This window comes from Chrysochloris asiatica, unplaced genomic scaffold, assembly GCF_000296735.1.
Source record: "Chrysochloris asiatica unplaced genomic scaffold, ChrAsi1.0 scaffold00038, whole genome shotgun sequence".
In the NCBI taxonomy this organism is placed as follows: domain Eukaryota; kingdom Metazoa; phylum Chordata; class Mammalia; order Afrosoricida; family Chrysochloridae; genus Chrysochloris; species Chrysochloris asiatica.
In genome coordinates, this window is record NW_006408556.1 from 5,839,003 (window position 1) to 5,860,031 (window position 21,029).

At 45.8% G+C, this 21,029-nt stretch overlaps 2 protein-coding genes across 2 annotated transcripts in view; both read left to right on the top strand.

Moving 5' to 3' along the window:
• Positions 1–7,348, top strand: part of RAB44 (RAB44, member RAS oncogene family) — a 28,511-nt gene extending 21,163 nt beyond the window's left edge. The window contains exons 9-13 of the mRNA XM_006860572.1: positions 832–913; positions 2,125–2,239; positions 3,408–3,509; positions 5,307–5,383; positions 7,258–7,348. Coding sequence (XP_006860634.1) covers positions 832–913; positions 2,125–2,239; positions 3,408–3,509; positions 5,307–5,383; positions 7,258–7,348 — 467 coding nt within the window. The remainder of the gene's footprint in view (positions 1–831; positions 914–2,124; positions 2,240–3,407; positions 3,510–5,306; positions 5,384–7,257) is intronic.
• An 8,392-nt stretch (positions 7,349–15,740) lies between these two features.
• Positions 15,741–18,452, top strand: LOC102836295 (allatostatin-A receptor-like). Its single transcript, XM_006860573.1, has 2 exons — positions 15,741–16,710; positions 18,415–18,452. Exons 1-2 carry the CDS (start codon positions 15,741–15,743, stop codon positions 18,450–18,452), a joined length of 1,008 nt encoding a protein of 335 aa, XP_006860635.1.
• Positions 18,453–21,029: the final 2,577 nt, after the last annotated feature.

Genomic DNA, 21,029 nt, shown 5'->3' on the forward strand with positions numbered 1-21,029 from the left:
CGGATTGGATTAGATAGCCTCGATTTCCTATAGACCCTGGACTTCCTAAGACCTTCAGGAAAGAGGGCATCAAAGACAGACACTAAAGACAAACTTCCTCTAATTCACCAGTTTTCTAAGGAACTGTGAAGTCGTTTACCCAAGGTCATCCAGCCTGTATAGAAGCAGAGGGTGGACGACTTCTTCTATGCCCTTGTCTTGCTGCAGGCAGCAATTAGGGAATAAAACAAGCATATAAAAATAAAATAATGAGACTAGTTTTCCAGGGTGGCCTGAGGATAAGCATTGCTATGCAGTTGGGGGGGACATTTCTGTTCATAGAGATAAATCTAATGCAGGATGCCTTGCACTGTTGTTGGCACTGACTGTCAGGGTGTGGGAGAGCCTAGGAGCAGGGAGTTCTGTGGGCTGGGTGGTCAGGGAAGGCTTCTTGGAGGAAGTGGGCCCTGCAATGTGGGTGGGATAGAGAGCAGAGAGGAAGCACCACAGCTGAAGGCTCCCACCCCAGAGGTTGGTACCGAGGATGGACATATATCCGGGTACATTGTCTAGCGGAGTCCTGGGTGGTACAAATGGCTAATGCACTTGGCTGCTAACCAAAAGACTGGAGGTTCAAGTCGACCCAAAGACCCCTCATAGGAAAGGCCTGGTGACTACTTCTGAAGGATCAGTGCTTGTAAACCATACGGAGCACAGTTCTACCCTAATAAGAGTTCTGACTCACGGCAGTCCCATGAGTTGGCTCAAAGGTGACTGGATTGGGTTTTGGTTTGGCTAGAGGTCCTGAATGGTAACTTGTAAGTGAGCCTCACCCTTTTCTGTGTGTCTTAGGAGTTGATTTTCGGGTCAAAACCCTGCTGGTGGACAACAAGTGCTTTGTGCTGCAGCTGTGGGACACGGCTGGCCAGGAGAGGTAACCGGTATTGTCCACAGGCTCCATCATCAGTGGTACTGGAGGCTTGGGCTGAGCCTGGGGGTGCAGAGGGACCCTTGAGGAGTCCAGCAGGAACTACCAAGTGCAAATGAGGCATCAGCCCCCTAAAGACTCAGGATGTCAGGGAAGGGTGTCAGGGAAGGAGAAGTGAGTCAAGTCCAAGCACAAACCCCCCTCCCCAGCCTAGTAGTACATAGATTAGGGTACCTAGCAGTACCCTATTACCTGTGCTTCTGAAAACACTGGCCTTCCACTTCCCAGCTAAGCAGTGCTGGTCAAAATTAACCTGTACACTCATGCATAATTACGATAACATAGGGACCAAGAGCACTCATAGCAACATTGTGTATATTATGAAACATGGGAAACATTTAAGTATCTATCAACAGGGAACTAGCTAAGTAAATGAAGGTCTACCATACAATGGCAAACAAAAGCTGAGGACTCTCTTTATGTCCTGACAGGGAAATATTTCCAAGATGTTCTGTTAATTGGAAAAAAACAAAGTACATGCAACTAAATACTCATGTAAAATGAAAATACGAATGCAGTGACTATTTCATGTAAAATGGGAGGGAAGATGTTTGTATGTACATATGAGTTTGTGGGGAAAAATTCAATGATCTTTTCATTTCATTTTTCTACAAACTTTTTGAAGCTTCCCTTATATAAGCATAAGGTATCTGGCGGCACTGTGGGTTAGGCATTGAGTTGCTTGTGGCACAATAGTTAAAGATCAAATGCACCAGCCACTCCATGGGAGAAAGATGGAACTGTCTGCTTCCATATAGATGTACAGTCTTGGAAACCCTATATGCTATCCCTGAATCCGAACCAGCTAGATGACAGTGAGTTTTGGTTTTAGTTTGTATAAACATAAAACACCGCTGAAAGGATATTTAAGAAACTAGTAGCCCCGACTGCCTCTGGGAAGAGGAAAGGAGAGACTTTGGGAAAGGAGAGAGGAAGACTGACATGTCATTGGATACCCTTTGATACCTTTTGAAATTGGAGCCATGAGAACACGTTACCTATTCAACAAAAGCTACACTGTAAAAAGGAAAGCATGTGTAGACTCTCTTTGGGAAACAATCGGAGGCACTTTGCAGGTAGAATGGCTGAGGTCTACTGAGGCCAGGGCCTAGGATCAGGCCACCTGGCAGGACCTCATGCAGACTCTATCTGGGCAGGTATCACAGCATGACTCGGCAGCTGCTCCGCAAGGCTGATGGGGTGGTACTCATGTACGATGTCACCGACCAGAAGAGTTTTGCCCATGTGAGCTACTGGCTGGACTGTCTCCAGGTGAGCAGAAGTTGCCTCAGTTTTTCAAGTCAGGAGGGAGCTCGTATTTTAGCCACTTAACTTGTCTTTTCTCCAGAATTGAATTACCCAACAAACATATAAGCAACACCACCCACTGAGTGTATGTGGCTAGATGAATTGAGCACAGTGGTAAAAAGAAACTACAACCACACAGTACAGCCCCAAAGTCAAACTACTTCCTTTATCCTATGAGCATTTCATTCCTACATACAACCATCCTACACCTGTTTGTGGTATCTTTTTAACATCTGGAAATAATGCAATTCTAGTGCCATTGTGTGGGAGAAAGATGAGACTTTCTGATCTCATAAAGATTTATAGCCTCAGAGATTCTGTACAGGGTTGCTATGAGTCAGAACCAACTTGAAGGCACATAACAACAAGGAAGCCATTGTAGGTTATAAATTCCTCTGTTCACATAGCCCTAGTGTTCTCCCTTACCTATTTAATACATAATACTGAAATGTTACAGTAAATACTAGCACAGCAAAGTGGTATGCTGTCTTCTCTTCAGAAGTTTCTAGTCTAGTTGAAAAGATGCAAAGGAAGTAAGATAAGGTATGACAGGCTCTGAAGTATGGCAGGACCTGGGTTTGAATCCCAGCTACCCAGCTTATTAACTCTGTGGCTTTAGACAAGTGCCTTAACCTCTCTGATTATCAATCTTCTTATTCCTCTCATAGGGGAGTTGTTGCTTTAGGCACAGCACCTGGTGTGCAGTAAGCACTTAGTAATCAGAGTCCATGAATACCACACATGAAACGATTAGGGAATGAGCCAAGGCATTCTGGGTCATCAGGAACTGCTCAGTAAGACAGGATGAGAGGGGCATGGACAAGAGCCATGAGGGCTTCCTGGGGAGGTGTCCTTAAGGCTGGCCTTGGAAAATGGGTGGGATGTTTTCAGTCAGAGAGCTCGGACAGACTCACTGTAAACGGGGGGTGACGGGGTGAGGTGGGAAGGGTGTGGAGGAATGAGACAGGGAGAAGCAGAGTGTATCCCCTGCCCACACATGCCCCTAACTCTGGGCATGTGTAGGCAGGGGATACACTCTCAGTTTCCAGGAAGGCAGGGCCAAATCTGCCCCAGGCCTGGTATACAGTCTGTGATCATTGCCTGTGGCTGAGAGAAGGTGTTTTGTGTATAGGATGCAGGCTCTGACAAGGCGGTTATCCTTCTCCTGGGAAACAAGATGGACTGTACGGAGGAGCGGCAGGTGCCCACTGAGATTGGGCGGCAACTGGCCAAGGTGAGCCCCTGGATGTCATCGACACTTCTCCCTGCCTGCACTGGGCAGACACCACTCTGGAGGGCCCTGAATAGGGGCCAGCCTGGCCTGGACAACTGAGAAGGAACCTTCTGCCTGTGCCCAGCCAAAGACCAGGCCAGAGCAGACAGTAGTTTGATTACCTCTGTCCCCACCCACCCAGGTCTCTGGAGGCCGGCCTTGAACCAAACATGAGACTGTAATAGCAGGCAGGACATTGAACCTCACTGTTGAGTCAGCAAATTCCCACGCTATGTCCCAACATACATAAAAAATATGTTCAGAGTAAAAGAGTTTTAAAAGCTCCACTTAAAATTCCCAATCAAATCTTAATTTTATCTCTGGTCTCTAATTAACATTCTTCCTTCTAATTTATTCTATCTTAAGACTTCAATTCTTCCCTGGGAAGATGACATCAAAAGCCCCATCACCAGACAGTGGATACTATTTAATTATGAATAGAATTTAACCACATTCCAGAAAATCTGGAGAACAGTCAAAAAAAAATCGTCGTCCCATCTCTGACACAAGCCTTTTTAATATTTCCATTCCCATTTCACCTCTCACTTCTTAGAATCATAAGTCATCATTTGTGGTTCTAGTTTGTGGGGATGTTTTCCTCTTAAACGTGTAGCTCACTCTTTTGACATGGTAATTTCTCCTCTAGTAGTTTAATCTCAGGAAGGAATCAGAAATAACAGAATGGATACCTGTGGATAATATACAATCAAACATTTATATGAGGATGTTCTTTACAGTGTTATTTATAAAAACAAACATTTGGCTGAAGTTGGTGGTTACATTGTGGCATGCTCATATGAAACGTTAGGTATTTGTTATCCAGAAGTCTATCCTAGAGGAATATTTAAATAAAGGTATGGGAGAAATGCTGATAATAAAATGTGACATCAGACGAGCCAAGTGAAAATCTGGGTATAGGTTAGGTTGAACTATATGGAATTGCTGATATTTGACTGTTTGGGACTTAACCTGAACAACTGAACAATTTCAAATGGTTTAAGGAGAGAGAGAGAGTGTAGCTCAGTGGTGGAGCATGTTTCACTCCCAGTATCTCTAACTCTTATTCAGACTTCCTGGGTGGTGCAATTAATATGCTGAAAGCTAACCTAAAGCTTGAAGTTTCAAGTTCAACTAGAGGTCTCAAAAGAAAGGTCTGACACTAAACTTTTTTTTTAAATCAGCCACCGAAAATCCTATGGAGCGCAATTCTACTTAGACCGATATTGGGTGGCCATGAGGCAGAGCCAACATGATGATGGCAAAGGGTAACCTAGTTCAATCTCCCCCAAATAAAAGAGTTATTAAAACAGTGGAAATATATATATACACCCAAACGCTAGCAGGAGTGGCTTATATTTTGTTCTTATACTTTTTAATGCTATTTCCCCTAATGAAATATTTTGAAACCAGAAAACCTAACTGTTATAACATGTCCCAAAGTGATGCTAAAGGGTAAGTACTGGACTACTAACCACAAGGGTGGTGGTGCAAAGCCACCAGCCACTCCTCAGAAACTCTATATATAGGGTCTCTATGAGTCAGTACCAATTGAACAGCACATAACAATAAAGACATTGCTCTAAATTGGGACTCTGAAGAGTGAGACATATTTCCAATGTGATGTCATGACACTTGGCCAACCTGGATGAAGGAAAGTGGGTAGAAGGGTTCAACTGGGGACCACAGGCTAGACTCTGTTTGATTGCCTGGCATTTCAGAGACCTATTTCCTCAAGGCACCTGTCTGTCTGGCCTGCAGGAGCTGGGAGTCTCCTTTGGGGAGTGCAGCGCTGCCCTGGGTCACAACATCCTGGAGCCTGTGGTGAACCTGGTTCGGTGAGTGTTGCCTCACCTCCATCTTTACCCAGTATCCTCTGTGGCACACTTCAGTCTAGACTCATAGGAAGGGAAGGCCATTTCTGAGGAAACGAACTGGGAAGCATGTAGTTAACTAACAGGGCTCCAGTCAGGACAAATAGAGCAAACACTGCACCGAAGAGTCTCCTGACTCCAGTTCTAATGTTCTCATTAGCAGTATCACTTTCAATGAGTCACTTCCCCTCTCTTAACCTCAGTTTTCTCATCTATAACGTGGAGTTGGGAGAGAAAGTGCCACTCTTCTGCTCTCAACCTTCCAGGATTTCCACTGGATTTAAAAGAAAATACAGGAGGCTCCCAGTGCCCTGTATCATCTTTCATGCCACCTCCCCCATCCCTACACAGGCACCTCCCTCACCTACACCACTCACACTCACCAGGCTCCAGTCTCCATGGATTTCCTGCCTCAGGGCCTTTGCACCTGCTCTTTCCTCTGCCAAGACTGCCCCTCCCCTCACATAACTGATTCCCTCTCATCTTTCCAAAAGGAGCCCTGGTAACAAAATAGTTACAGCACTCAGCTGCTAACCAAAAGATCAGCAGTTTGAATCCACCAGCCCATTAGCAGCAGCAAGATAATGCAGTCTGCCTTGGAAACCCTCTGGGGACAGTTATACTCCGTCCTGTAGGGTCCCTATGATGGCACAAAACATCTTTCAAGTTTCAATTCAGAGAGGCCCCTTCTGAGCATCTTCCCTATCACTATTCTCCATCACGGTGCTTTCTTTGTATCTTTCATAGTCTCAACAAGCATTTGTCTGTGTTTCTGATTATTGTCTGTCTCTCACACTCAGCTGTAGCTCTGAAAGGGCAAGCCAATGTCTGTTTTGTTCACACATACCCTACCCCCTGGCCCCATTCTTAGGGCCTGGTACATAGTGGGTGCTCAGTATACAAATGAAATGAGTAAGAGGTAGGAGGGTGTTAGAAGACCCTGTCTCTGATACAGGAGCCAGATGAGTGAGCTTGCTGGTCTGCAAACCTGGTCACTCCTCCAGGCTCTCCTGAATGAAACTGTTCAGTGGCTTCCCTTTGCTTTATGATGTTGTTGTTAAGTGCCGTCGAGTCGGTTCCGACCCATAGCGACCCTGTACAGGGTTTCTGAGGGTGTAAATCTTTACGGGAGTAGAAAGCGGAGCAGCTGGTAGTTTCGAACCGATGACCTTAAGGTTCGCAGCCCGATTCGTAACCACTACACTACCAGAGCTCCTTAGGATAAAAGCCCAAATTCCTGAATGTGGTTTCTGGGGCCCGGGGAGCCCTGGGCTCCTGCTGTCTGAATCTCTTCTCTGACCATTCAGCCCTTAGGCTCTGTGACCTAGTACAGTGCCTGGCACACAGGAAATATATGAATGAATGAATGAATGAATGAATGAATGAATGAATGAATAGGCTTCTTTTACCCCCTCAATCTCCGAGCTCTCTCTTGACACTAAGCTTTTGCCCTTGGCCAGCAAACCCTTGTTCACCCGTCAGGCTGAAGCTCAGGCACCACTACCTTTTTCTCTGTGAAGTCCCTTTGTGTGTTCCCCAATCTATCATTCATTCCTGGGGTGCACTGGCCCCCTTCCCAACCCGTTGCCCTCACCAGTCAAGGCAGAGATGTATTGGTGTCTTTGTCATATCACTCTGGCATAGTGCCTGGCACATAACAGGCATGAATGAGTGTCAGCAAAGAGACGGAAGGCCAATATCACCTGTGTCCCTGTTTTTCTGGTGCCGTGAAAGTTCAGGGTGGGGAAGGGCAGGTAGGATGGGAAGCCTACCAGTCTGCCCTGCATGCACCAGTGGGAGGTGGGAGGGAGGACTGAGGCCTATGTGTTGCCATGCAGGTCACTGAGGATGCAAGAAGACCACCTGAAGGGCTCGTTGGTGGACGTGACCCCTGAGAAGCCACCAAAGAGATCTGGCTGCTGCTCCTGATCACCGGGGCTGGCCAGGGTCGAATGGATCTCTTGCCCTTCCATTCTCTTGGCTGGCCACATCTTGGGCAGAATGGACCCGCTGGGAGGTTCAGGAAAATCCTCACCACCTCAAGACTCGGATTCCACTCTGAAGAAGGACTTTGCTGATTAATAATGCCAGAAGTGTGGGGTGGAGGAGGATGTTTAAAACCCTTTTAAAAAATGGAAAAATCTATAAAACATACTTAAGGGAAATACATCAAAATATTGACCACACATCTCCAGGTAGTGAAATGATAGAGGAAATATGTCAGGGACTTATTTTCCTTTTTATGCATATTTGTATTTTCAGATTTTCTACAACAGCTGCATGTTCCTTTTATAATCAGAATATATATATATATATTGAAAGGGGAGAAGAACATTTTCAATGAGCTTGATTTAGCGCTGATAAATAATTAATGTTGTGTAATGTTATGGATTGAATTGTATACCCCCAAAATTTTGTTGTAAATTCTAGCCCTCCATTCTGTGGTTCTAATCCCATTTGAAAATGAGTTTTCTGTGATGTTAACCAGGCAGAATTAGTACAGGGTGTGTCTTTAGTTAATCTCTTACAAGAGATAAACACAGCAGATTAGGTAAGCAGAGATGGGAAAACAGAGATGTCTAGCCACATGAAGATTGTCTAGGAACTGAGGCTTGAAAGAGACAAAGACCTTCCTCTAGAGTTTACACAGAAAGGAAGTCTTCCCTTGGAGTTGGCATCCTGAATTGGGACTGCTAGGCTCCTAAATTGGGAGAAAATAATTTTCTGTTTGTTAAAGCCACCCACTGTGATAGGATGATACCCATATACCTATCAGGAAGACCAGTTAATACCACTATAATCACATTTACGCACCAACCATTAAAGAATTCTACCAATTTCAGAATGACTTCTTCATTGCAAATACCTTTTTAAAAAAACATTAAAAACAAATATACACATGGACCTCAGTCGGTCTGAACCACAAGGTCAACGGTTCAAGCTCACCAGCTGCCCCTTGGAAACCTATACAGGGTTGCTATGGGTTGGAACCAACTAGACGACACTTAACAACAATAACAACTTCAGTCTGAAATTGATCAAATATGCAATCAAGATGTATTGATAATTACTGACTATTGGAATGGCAAGATTAGAAACAAAGAGGAAGGATCAGTAGTTGGAAAATACGGTTTTGATGATAGAAATGATGCTGGAGATTGCATGATAGAATTTTGCAAGTCCAATGACTTTTCCATTGCAAATACCTTTCTTAAACAACATAAAAGACGAATATACATATGGGCCTCACCAGAAATCAAATTGACTATATCGTGGAAAGAAAAAGTGGAAAAGTTCCATATCATCAACCAAAGCAAGGCCAGGGCAAACTGTGGAACCATCAATTGCTCATATGCAAGTTTAGGCTGAAGCTCGAGAAAATGAAAATAAGTCCACAAGAGCCAAAATATGACCTTGAACATATCCCACCTGAATTTAGAGATCATCTCAAGATTAGATTTGATGCATTAGACACTAATGACTTAAGGTCAGAAAATTTGTGGGATAACATCAAGAACATCATACAAGAAGAAAGCAAAAGGTCATTAAGAAGACAAGAAAAAAGGAAAAGACCAAAATGGATGTCAGGAGAGACCTTGTAACTTGCTTTCCAGTGTAGAGATGCTAAAGCAAATGGAAGAAATCAGGAAATTTCAAAAGGCAGCTCAAGAGAACAAACTCAAGTATTATTTTAAAAATGTGCAAAGACATGAAGTTAGAAAACCAAAAGGGAAGAGCATGCTTAGCCTTTCTCAAGTTGAGGAAATTCAAGCCTTAACATATAATATTGAAGGATTCTCTGGACAAAATATTGAATGATGCAGAAAGCATCAAAAGAAGATGGAAGGAATACACAGAGTCACTGTATCAAAAAGAAATGATCAATGTTCAACCATTTCAAGAGGTCGCATATGGTCAAGAGCCAATGATACTGAAGGAAGAAGTCCAAGGTGCATTGAAGGCACTGGCAAAGACCAAGGCTCTGGGAATTGATGGAATACAAATTGAAATCTTTCAACAAAGTGATGCGGCACTAGAGGAATTGACTTATCTATGCCAAAAAATTTGGAAGAAAACTACCTGGCTAACTGACAGGAAGAGATAGAGAGGAGACCCAACGGAATGCAGAAATCATCAGACAATATCATTAATATCCCATGCAAGCAAAATTTTGCTAATGATAATTCTAAAATGGTTGCAACCATATATTGACAGATTCAGAAGAGGACATGGAACAAGGGATATCATTTCTGATGTCAGATGGATCTTGGCTGAATGCAGAGAATACCAGAAAGATGTTTACCTGTGCTTTATTGACTACACAAAGGCTTTTGATTGTGTGGATCATGACAAGCTATGGACAACATTTTGGAGAATTGTGCTCATGAGGAACCTGTATACACACCAAAAGGCAGTTGTTCGAATAGAACAAGGGAACACCAAATGGTTTAGAATTAGGAAAGGTGTGTACCAGGGTTGTATTCTTTTACCATACTTATTCAATCTGTATGCTGAAAAAATAATTCAAGAATTTGGAATACATGAGAAAAACATGGCATGAGGATTATAGGAAAACTCATTTATGACCTGAGGCAATATGCAGATGATACAACCTTGATTGCTGAAAGCGGACTTAAAATACTTATTGATGAAGATCAAAGACCTCAGCCTTTGGTATGGGTTGCATATCAATGTAAAGATAACAAAAATCCTCACCACTGAAACAATAAATAACATCCATAAAAATGGGAAAAGATTGAAGTTGTCAAAGACTTCATTTTGCTCAGATCACCCACCAACACTTATGGAAGCAGCAGCCAAGAAATCAAGTGAGGTATTGCATTGGGCAAATCTGTTGCACAAATCCTCTTTAAAGTGTTGAATAGCAAAGATGTCAGTTTGAAGACTAAGGCACGCCTGACCCAAGCCATGGTATTTTCAATAACCTCATATGCATTTGAAAGTTGGACAGTTAAGAAGGGAGAACATAGAAGAATTGATGCAATTGAGTTATGGTGTTGGAGGAGAATATTAAAAGTACCATGGATTGCCAAAAGAACAAACAAATCTGTGTTGGAAGAAGTACAGTCAGAGTTCTCCTTGGAAGCCAGGGTGGTTAAACTTTGTCTCTCATACTTCGGACAGATTATCAGTAGGGACCAGTCCCTGAAGAAGTACATCATACTAGTTAAAGTGGAGGGTCAGAGAAAAAGAGGAAGGCTTCCAACGAGATGGACTGGCACAGTGGCAGCAGCAATGGGCTCAAGCATAGCAATGACTGTGAGGTTGGCCCAGGACCGGGCAATGTTTCGTTCTGTTATGCGTAGGGTCACTATGCATTGGTACCAACTCAATGGTACCTAACAATAACAAGATAATTAGTTACCCATTGCTCTGTCCTGTGGCTGGACATTGTTAGCAGCCGTGGGAGTCAGTCCCCAAATCACAGCAAAATGGAAAGAAATGACGTCAGTCTTGCGCCATCCCCTTGATCATTTGAGGATCAGACTGTTGTCATCCATCAGGTTTTCACGAGCTAGTTCTCAGATGCAGAGCCCTAGCTGAGCTGAAACCTGTCTGTAGAAATGCCAGCCTCCACTGACAGATGGTTGTGGCTACACCTGAAGTGAACGGAACCCCAGGTCTCCTACATGGAAGCCATGAATTCCACCACTGAACCTTGCTTCATGCACTGTATTTCTTTGCAAGTGTGGGGTTTGCTCTAAGTAGAATCCAATCCTAGAGGAAAAATCAGGTTCTGATATGTCCCAATGTTCCATCTCCCTGATCCCCAACCCCACTGCCTTTCCTATGCTCCACATGGAAGGGGTCACATTCTGGTACACCTGTTCCAACCCCAATGCCAGTGTCCCTGGTGCAGCCCTTTGCCCTGAGGTGTTGGCACTGGATCCATGTAGGGTGCAGTTTGGGTGTGACTGGTGGGGCCCAGGAAACAGCCGATGAAAGTAGTGTCAGAGTTGCTCATGAGCTCCAATTTGGAGCTTTTTCTAGAGTTACTTTTGGAACATTGTCCAACATCACCTCCTGAAAGTCTGCAGCATGTTGTAATCCAGGGCTGGGGTTTCTGTGCCCTTGGGGAGCTTGCTTTGGGGGCCTTTGAGACAACCCTGCCCCCAGTGTTGCTCTATATGCTATCATTTGTGTTTGCTGCAAATGCTAGTCATCCTCTCGTACCACTGGCCACATAACGCCCACCATGCACTGAGGGTCTGCTGGGCACAAACAGTGAGTTTGGTACTTCCTCATCACTCCCATGCTGATGAAGACCCCAGGTGAATCAGAGGAAACCCTGGTTTCATAGCTAGACAAGTGAAGCGTGTTCAAGAGACAAAGATGCAGAAAGAGAATGTCCGAGAAACAGAGAGAAAAGGAACTAGAGGACAGCACCTTGTTCCTAACTATTTAATCCCAGTCTCTGCAGGTCCTGGTCCCATCCTTCTTCCTAGTTCTAACAGAGGTGTCACAGTAGTAGTGAGTTTTCTGTCACTTAGAGGTATACAAACAGAGGTGGAGTTGGAGGGATCCAAGCATCAGAAGTCACCAAGAGTTGAATTAGTCGCTTTTAGCAGGGCCCATTTAATCTCCAAGGAGTCTTGGTATGTTGCTAACCACATGGTTGGTGGTTCAAATTCACCAGCCACTCCTCAGAAGCTATACACAGGGTCACTGTGAGTCAGAACTGAAGTTGGAACAATAACAACGGTGTGTAGAGAGGCACAGAGAGAGAGAGAGACATGTGGGCTGGATAGAGTAATGCCCAGCTTTGGGTGAGGGTGAGAGCAGGTCCAGCTGTTGCCAGTAGCAATTGCTCTGAGGTCCAGGAGGCCAGGCAAGCATCAACAGCTCTGTCTGTGGGCTAGGGAGTTAATGAGGCAAGTAGGCAGGGTGTGATTCATTGGGGAGCCAGGGACTGACAGAGCTCCTGTCCTTTGAGGGGCCCAGGGTGGGCATGGCCCCCTGGGCTGCCCCTCCTATCTCAGCTCTGCTCCAGCCTCCAGGCAGCCAGTTCAGGTTCCATAGAAGCAGGATTCTGGAAGGGATGGCACACTGCCCAGACCCTCTCTTAGCCTCCTCTGGCTAGAGCCACCTTCTCTGCTGGGCACAGCTGAGGGATCACCAGCCCCTGTTTTCCAGCATCAAGGGGTCAGCAAGCAGGGCTCAAGAACCTCACAGAAGCACGAGACTGGTGAGAAGAGCTGCAAGGACTCCAAGTAGACTGCAAAGTGAATTTCCGGACCAGTGGTGAGTTCTCGTAGCATTAGTTAAGGGGCTTTGGTCACAACTTAGCTTGAGACTGATTAAGAAAAGGAGGGTGGGACTGGGCTGATGGGGCTCAGGTGTGAAGGGGGGCGGGGAGGACAGGGGAATGGAATGCAGGTTGGTCAAGGGTGTTACGGAATAGAGCTTTCTGGAACTGAGAGTCAGAATGGTAAAACCAAAACTAAACCCACTGCCGCTGAATTGATTCAAACTTACAGCGACCCTATAGGACAAAGTATGTGTTGTTGTTAGTAAGTGCCGTAGAGTGAGTTCCAACTCATGGAGATCCTGTATAGGGTTTCCAAGGAGCAGCTGGTGAGTTTGAACTTGAGGTTCAACCCAAACTTGGGGTCGAGTGTTTATCCTACAGCGCCACACCAAGACTCACTGCTGTTTGGTGGTGGTGGCGGTGTGCTTTGGAGTCGGTTCTGACTCATAACGACTCTGCATAGGGTTTCCAATAGCGTTGCTTTACTAAGGAAATTACAGCCTCGGAAACCCTGTACAGGGTCGCTATGAGTTGGAACCAACTCCATGGCACATAACAACCACAATGGACATTTAGGTGGAGCAGGGACCAGGCCCAGTAAGCCTTTCAGTTACCTCCCTCCCCTCCCTCTGCCCTGTAATCTTCCAAGTCCTCCTTGGCATGAAGGTCTGGACCAAAGGGAAGAAATGAAAAAATAGTGACAAAAGCCAGGAGAGTGGGCCTGAGACGGAACTCATGGGGGAAGTTAGGGAATCTAGGCTAGTCCCTCATTTCCTCCTTCCCCTGCATTGCCTGGAACCAATCCGAAACCCTGGAGGGGTGCTGAGACCAGAAGTTAGAGAATCCAGTCTCTCCTCAAACAAGTTGCCTGAGAAACCAACCCAACTAGTCTCTGAGAGAGACTCTACAGAGAGGTTTTGGAACCCCTTCAGGCCTGGCTTTGGACAGCTCCAGAGAGGTCCCTCCAGCTCCCCCTCCCAGTGTAGGAAAAAAGGGGTTGGGACTCAGTCAGGACTCAAATGCTTGACCCAGTGTAAACGTTCAGGAAATAGTTCCAGAGCTAATAAGCAGACCTCCAAGCTGGCTGCCTCTCCTCATCTAAAGCTTGTAGGTTCTGACCTGGCTCCAGGGTTGACTTTGAGATGTCCAGACCCTACCTCCCAGCTTGGGTTCTCTCGATCAGGAGCTCAGCATGTAGGATGGAGTGGGGGTGAGGGCATCCCCCCAAGTCCTTTCAAGCAACCAGCACAACGCAGATCCAGTCAGGAAGTGTGCTCCCAGGGCATTCCAGCTAAGGGACAGTACCTCTAGAATGGGCTATACGTTAGTACCATCTGGGGAACCTGAAAGAACCGCCAAAGTCCAGGCAATTAAATCATATCTTTGGGGTTGGGGCCCAGATATCGGTATTTTTAAAGCCCCCTTTTGTTGTTGTTGTTAAGTGCTGTCAAGTCGGTTCTGACCCATCGCGACCCTGTATAGGGTTTCCAAGGAGCGGCTGATGAGTTTGAACCACCGACTTCGCAATTCAAACCGACTGTACTGTCCAGCACATTAGTCCACAGTGCCACACCAGGACTCCTAAACAACTCCCTTGTTGTTGTTGTTATGTGCCGTGGAGTCAGTTCTGACCCATAGCAACCCTGTACAGGGTTTCCAAGGCTGTAAGTCTTTACGGGAGCAGAAAGCCTCATCTTTCTCCCACAGAACAGCTGGTAGTTTTGAACTGCTGACCTTGAGGTTTGCAGCCCGATTTGTAACCACAAAGCCCCCTAGGTGACCCTAATGTACAAGAGTGTTTTTCAAATGCATCTATCTTCTCAAAGCCTTTTCACATATCCATTTTCTCATGTAAGCCTCAAATCTGTGAAACAGGAAGACAGGGTTTTGTTATAAAATATCCGTAACATTCATTTACTAGATTATAAAAACACACACTGTAATTTTTCATCTGATGGTGTGGCTCTGCAGGATAAGCACTCAACCAAAAGGTTGCTTTGAACCACAAGGTTAGCGGTTCAATTTCACCAGCCGCTCCTTGGAAACCCAATACAAGGTGACTATGAGTCAGAACCTACTCAACAGCACTTAACAGCAGCAAATATTTATTATCAGACTGCAAAATTTTAGAACACAGAACATGGAAATTACCCGAACCTCTCTGCTTAGTGACAATTATTGTTGGCACCTGTTTATTTCTCTAGTTCCTTATTTCTTCACAGTTAAGGAAATGAAGGTTGTTGTTGTTAAGTGCCATGGAGTCGGTTCCGAGTTATAGTGACCCTGTACAGGGTTTCCGAGGCTGTACATCTTTACAGGACAGAAAGCCTCATCTTTCTCCCATGGAACCACTGGTAGTTTCGAATTGCTGACCTTGAGGTTCACAACATTAAGTTACTTTCCTAAGACAACAGTGCTACTAAGTAGCAGAGGCTAGATTTGAACGCAGCGTCCTCAGAGCTGTTGTGAGGTCTAAGTGAACTACTATGTACATATGTCTGGGTCCACTATGAGTGGAGCTCTGAAAAGGGCAGCAGATAGGTGCCATCCTGTTCATTTCAACGAATAGTGACCTCATGCGATGGAATAAAACTGCCCGGAGTTGTTTTCCCTGTCACCTTTACAGGAATAGATTGCCAGGTCTGTCTTCCTCAGAGCTGCTCCTTCTGGGTTCAAACTACCAACCTCTCAGCTAGCTGCTGAGTGCTTGACCACAATGCCACCAGGCCTCCCTAGTCTGTGAAATGAGGGGGGCTTATATGGGAAAAGTTCCCTTTTGTTTTTCCACATGGTCCTTGGGTCGCCCAAACGATTTGCACTCAACAATTTGAATCCACCCATTTGCACCATGGGAGAAGGGCCTGAGGATCTACTTCCATAAAGATCACAACCCAAAACCCCCATGGAGTTCAGTTCTATTCTGTAACACAGAGGGTCGCCATGACTTGGACTCGACGGCCACAGGTTTGGATTTGGTTTCTTTTCATGGGAAAACGGGAGGCAGCTCTGGGGCTGGTTCCTATTCCTTCCTTGTGTGTTGGAGACAGGAGGATGGAGCCTGGACTGGAGCCCAACACCACGCTCACCACCACATTCACAGCCACCTCTGAGCAACTGCTTCGCCTCGGCTTTGCCATGATCTGCGGTCTCATCCTGCTGGTGGGGCTGCTGGTCAATGGGCTCATGCTGCTGGTGCTGGGCCGGGGTCCCGTGGCCCTCCGCCCTCTCCTTGCTCTGACCAACAGCCTCATGGTGAACATCACGCTGTCTGACCTGCTCTTCCTGTTCTGCGTGGTGCCTGTGCTGTTGCTGAGCTTCCTACGACGAGACTGGTGGCTGGGTCCCACCATCTGCACCACTAGCCAGGCCGCCAACACAGCCACCATGTTCTGTACCTTCTACAGCATGGTGGCCACGGCTCTCCTGCGCCACCTGGCTGTGTCCCGGCCTGACGTGGCCCTTCCAGCTGGTTGGGGCCCCCGGCTGCTGCTCTGTGGGACCATGTGGGTCCTGGGCATCACTACATCACTGCCCAATTGGCTGTTCCAGCAGGTGGTAGTGGAGGAGGAGGTAGTGGGAGGCCCTGAGGACCGGATCTGCCTCTTGCTCCTGAGCCCTGCTCGGACCTCTTGCTACTTCACCCTTCTGGGAGCCCTGGCCTTCCTGCCCTGTGTACTGGGGCTGAGCTGCTCTTTCAGCCACGTAGGCTGGCTCATGTGGACACAGCCCCACGGGCCCGTTGGAGAGAGCATCCGGGAGCATCAAGAGAACACAGGACTCATCCTCGTGGTGCTTGTGGTCTTCATACTGATGTGGGGGCCCTGCTCCGTGCTGGGCTATGTGGCAGCTGTGGGCGGCCTGCCTGACACAAAGGGGACTTTTGTGGCCTCCAGCCTCTGTACCATCCTGGCCTACTCCAATTGTGCCGTTAGTCCCATCCTCTGCTTCTACCTCTCTCGCCCTTTTCGGGCAGGGCTCAGAAACCTCTTCTGCAGGCCGCTGGTAGCCAGGCATCACCAGGGTGAGGGAGGAGCTGCTGTAGTGATGGACAGTGTCAGGCCTGGCCCTCACAGGGTCCCAGGAGGCCTATGGGGTCTGGAAGGGGTCTGAGAAGATAGGTTGATTGAAGGAAGATCCTATATTAGATTCCACTCCCTTCATTTTACCAATGGGAAGACTGAACTCTAGAAAGGGCAAGTGGTCCAGGAAAGTCAGACAGCAACTTACTGCCTCAGCTAGGATTTGCCCATTTAGATACTACATCAATCCTCTCATACCACCTTAAGGCTCAGATACCTCTAGGCTCCACTGCATTTCTAGCAATGGTTAAGTGCTCAGCTGCTAACAAAAGGTCTGTGGTTTGAATCTACTCAAGAGTTCTGGTGTGACCTGTAGGATAAGCACTGGACCTCAAGGTCAGTTTGAACCACAAAGTCAGAGGTTCAAACTCACCAACTGCTCCTTGGAAACCCCATATGGGGTCATTATGGGTCAGAACTGACTCAACAGCACTTAACAACAACAGTGGCTCTTCAGAAGAAAGATCTAGCAATCTGTTTCCATAAAGATGACAGTCTAGGAAACTCTATGGGGCAGTTCTATTCTGCCACACAGGGTTACTAAGAGTAGGAATCAACTCAATGGCATACAACAACTTTCTAGTTGTGTCCCTTAACTTCTCTGGGTCTGTTTGCTCATCTTAAAAATGGGGTGATGCTAATACCTTCCCACAAGGTTATTTAAAGATGAATTCATTAACACACTTAAGGCACTTAGAAGAGTGTCTGGTGCTTAGTAATGTACGAGTCTAACTATTATTATTATTAGCCTTTATTTTTATTAGTTCAGGGGCATTTGAGGGGAGTGGGCATGGGGCATAGAGAATGAGGGTAGAGGGACTTCCAAAGGCAGAGAGGTGGGTAGAAGAACAATGTGGGGGCTGACAGTCATCTGGGGTTCTTAATCCTGAAGGAATGGGGGTTGAATGAGGTGAGGGAATATGCACAAACCAGGAGACCCTTTCAGTGAACTCTCCCTTCTCAGCCCACCTTCCTCGAATTCTGTCCCCTCAGTCAAGTAAGAGAGCAAAAGCAATGTTAACCATGAAGCCAACAACAGGGCCTGGGAGTTTCTAGATTCTCTCCTTCCTTCTGTGTACTTTCTTTTCCCCTGGTGTCTGGAACACAGGCTCTTTTGTGACCCTTTCCTTCTTTTCAAAGTCCAACTTGAGGTCTCCATTCTCCCATCCTATCTCCTTCAAGAAACCCCTATCTTCATCACCTACTTCTGCCTTAAGCATGCCTCAGCCTGGGTTGGCCTGGGAGCCAGAGATTTCCTCTCCTGAAATTCCCAAGACACATGTTCTTCGTGGTAAATGGTACTACCTGCTAAACTCTTTCTTGTTTTTCTTTTTCACAGCAACCCCATGGTTAAAAACCACCTTGGGAAACATTATATTAAATCAAATCAAACCAGTCTCTTGGCGGCAGGATTCGTCAGAGCCTTAAACACCCTAAAGGCCATTAGAACTCTCTGGGAGGGGCTTGGAGCAGTCTGTTTCCCAGAACTCATGCGGTGGAGCTAGTGTCTGTGGGACACCCCTTGAGAAAGAACATAGTACAGAAGCTTTAGTGTCAAGCACTCAAAGGTGCTCTGGGTGCCCGGAAGTGGCTCTGAGCCTTAATTCCCTACTGGGGTGACATTGTCTCCCAATACTTTCCCACAGGCACCAAAGGTGAGGCAAACCTTCCTCCCGAACTGTGACCCCACCCTTTTCTCACTCAGCAGGCACTCTGGCATAATTGTAGGGACAGTCGTGAATCGGCTCTAATTTACTACAAAATCATAGGGAATAAAGAGTTCTCAAACTTTGTTATAATTAGTACTGGGTTCCTCGTGATGCGCAGGATGGAACTGGCTGCCTGAAGCTTTAATAGGAGAGCAAACTTGCCCAGAAAAAAAAGAGAAGACCCTCTTCTTCCCTGTGATTCTGGTCCCTGATGGTCACAGGGATGCAAAGGTATTTCTTGTCCTGTGCACACGTGCACGTCCCTGCACGTCATTCCATTTGGCTGTTGCACAGTAATCCTGCCAGGTAGGGACTGTAGCTCATCATGAGCACATGGCCTGTAAATTAGCCATAGTTGGGCCAGAAAGCCTGCTTTGGGAGTGTCCACAGACCCCAGCCCCTCACACTGACTTGGCCTTGGTGCCCCAGGATTGTAGGGGTTCATTGCTCAGCCCAGGGGGCAGTACTCTAGAACAGACTTAAGTGTAAGTCAAGGTGTCCAGCACTTGAGCAGCATATGACACTGTTGTTAAGTGTGGTCAACTCTTACCGACCCTGTACAGGGTTTTCAAGGACCAGCTGGTAGGTATGAACCACCAACCTTAAGGTTAGCAGTCCAGTGCTAGGGAACTGGCACTAGTGTTCAGTAAATACTTGTTGAGAGATGAACGAATGAGGGGTCAAATTAAACAAAGTGATCCATTTGCTTCAGAGAATAACCAGACCATGCTGCACACTCCTCTGACCTCCTCAGTGGCTCCCTGTTTTGCTCAGAGTAGCCATCTGTTATGAATTGAACTATGTCCTTCCAAAATATGTGTTATAAACCCTAACTTCTGTGTCTGTGATTATAATCCCATTTTGGAATGGGTTGTCTTGGTTATATGCAGGAGACATGATTAGTGTAGGGTGTATCTTGAGTCAACATCTTTGGAGATATAAAAGCAATTGTACAAACAAGCAGAGCAGAGATATAGGAAGATGCATGTCAAGCCACACGAAGATCCAGGAGCAGAGCAGAAGCTGAAAGAGACAAAGACCTCTCTCCAGAGTCAACGGAGACAGAAAGCTTTCCCCTAGACCTGGCAACCCGAATTCAGACTTCTAGTCTCCTAAACTGGGAGAAAATAAATTTCTGTTTGTTAAAGCTGTCTATCTGTGGTATTTGTGTTACAGCAGCATTAAATCACTAAGCTACCACTGAAGTTCTTTCCATGCATTCTGGCCCCTTCACCTCCCTGACCCATTTCAACTCTCCCTTTCAACTCCAATCACACCATCTCCTTGCTGTCCTTCAAATACACCAAGCACCCTTCCCACCTCAGGGCCTTTGTACGTGCTGGTCCCTCTATACTTGGAACACTTTCCCCAGACACCAGCATTTTCTCACCTCAAACATTAAGTGTGAACCAAAAGGTTGGCAGCTTGGACCCACCCAGCGACTCTGGGGGAGACAGACCTGGCAATCTGCTTCTGTAAAGATAACCATTTAGAAAACTCTGTGTGGCGGATGGACTCTAACACAGGATCTCTATTAAGACAGAAATCACTCAGTGAAACTTAACAACGTCACCTCTTCAGAAAAGGCTCTCTCTGGCCACCTCATCTAAAAAATCAATTTCTCCAAACAAAAAAAGAAAACTACAGACGAATATCCCTCATGAACATAGACAGAAAAATTCTCAACAAAATTTGAGCCAACAGAATTCAACAGCATATCAAAACAACAATAGCAACAACAACAAAACATTACAATTAGGTGGAATTCATACCAGAGATGCAAAGGTGGGTCAGCATCAGAAAAGCAATCAACATAATTCACCACATAAGTAAGACAAAGGTAAATAACCACATCATCATCTCAGTCAATGCAGAAAACACACTGAATAAAATCCACCATCTTTTCCTGATAATTTGTTGTTGTTGTTGTTAGGTGCCACCGAGTCAGCACTGACCCATAGCGACCTTATGCACAGCAGAACGAATATTAACTCTCAGCAAAATAGGAAGAGAAGAAAAATTCCTCAACATAATGAAGGGTATATATACGAAATTAACAGCCAACATTACAGGCATACCTGGGAGATAATGTAGGTTCCAGATCCCCACAATAAAGAAAATATCATAATAAAGCAAATCACAAAAATTCTTTGGTTTCCCAGTGCATATAAAAGTTATGTTTACACTATATTAAGTGGGCAAAGGCAAAGTGAGACTTTGAAATCTTGTGAGAGTGACCAAAATGTGACACCGAAACATGAAGGGAACACTTGCTGTTGGAAAAGTAGCACCGAGAGAGTTGTTCGATTCAGGGTTACCACAAGCTTTCAATTTGTAAAAAGTGAAATATCTATCTGCCAAGCACAATAAAGAAGAGCGCAATAAAACTAGGTGTGCCTTCATTCTGAATGGAAGTGACATTAGAAGCATTCCACATGAGAACAAGTACGAGACAAGGACACCCAGGATCACCACTCCTATTTAACATTGTATGTAAGTCCTAACCAGAACCGTAAGGCAAGAAAGCGAAATAAAGGGTGTCCAAATTGGTA

Coding starts and splice junctions, on each gene's coding strand:
- LOC102836295 (XM_006860573.1), top strand. CDS start 15,741: ATGGAGCCTGGACTGGAGCCCAACACCACGCTCACCACCACATTCACA. Junction 16,711..18,414: donor GGTAGCCAGGCATCACCAGG/GTGAGGGAGGAG, acceptor ACTTTCCCACAG/GCACCAAAGGTGAGGCAAAC.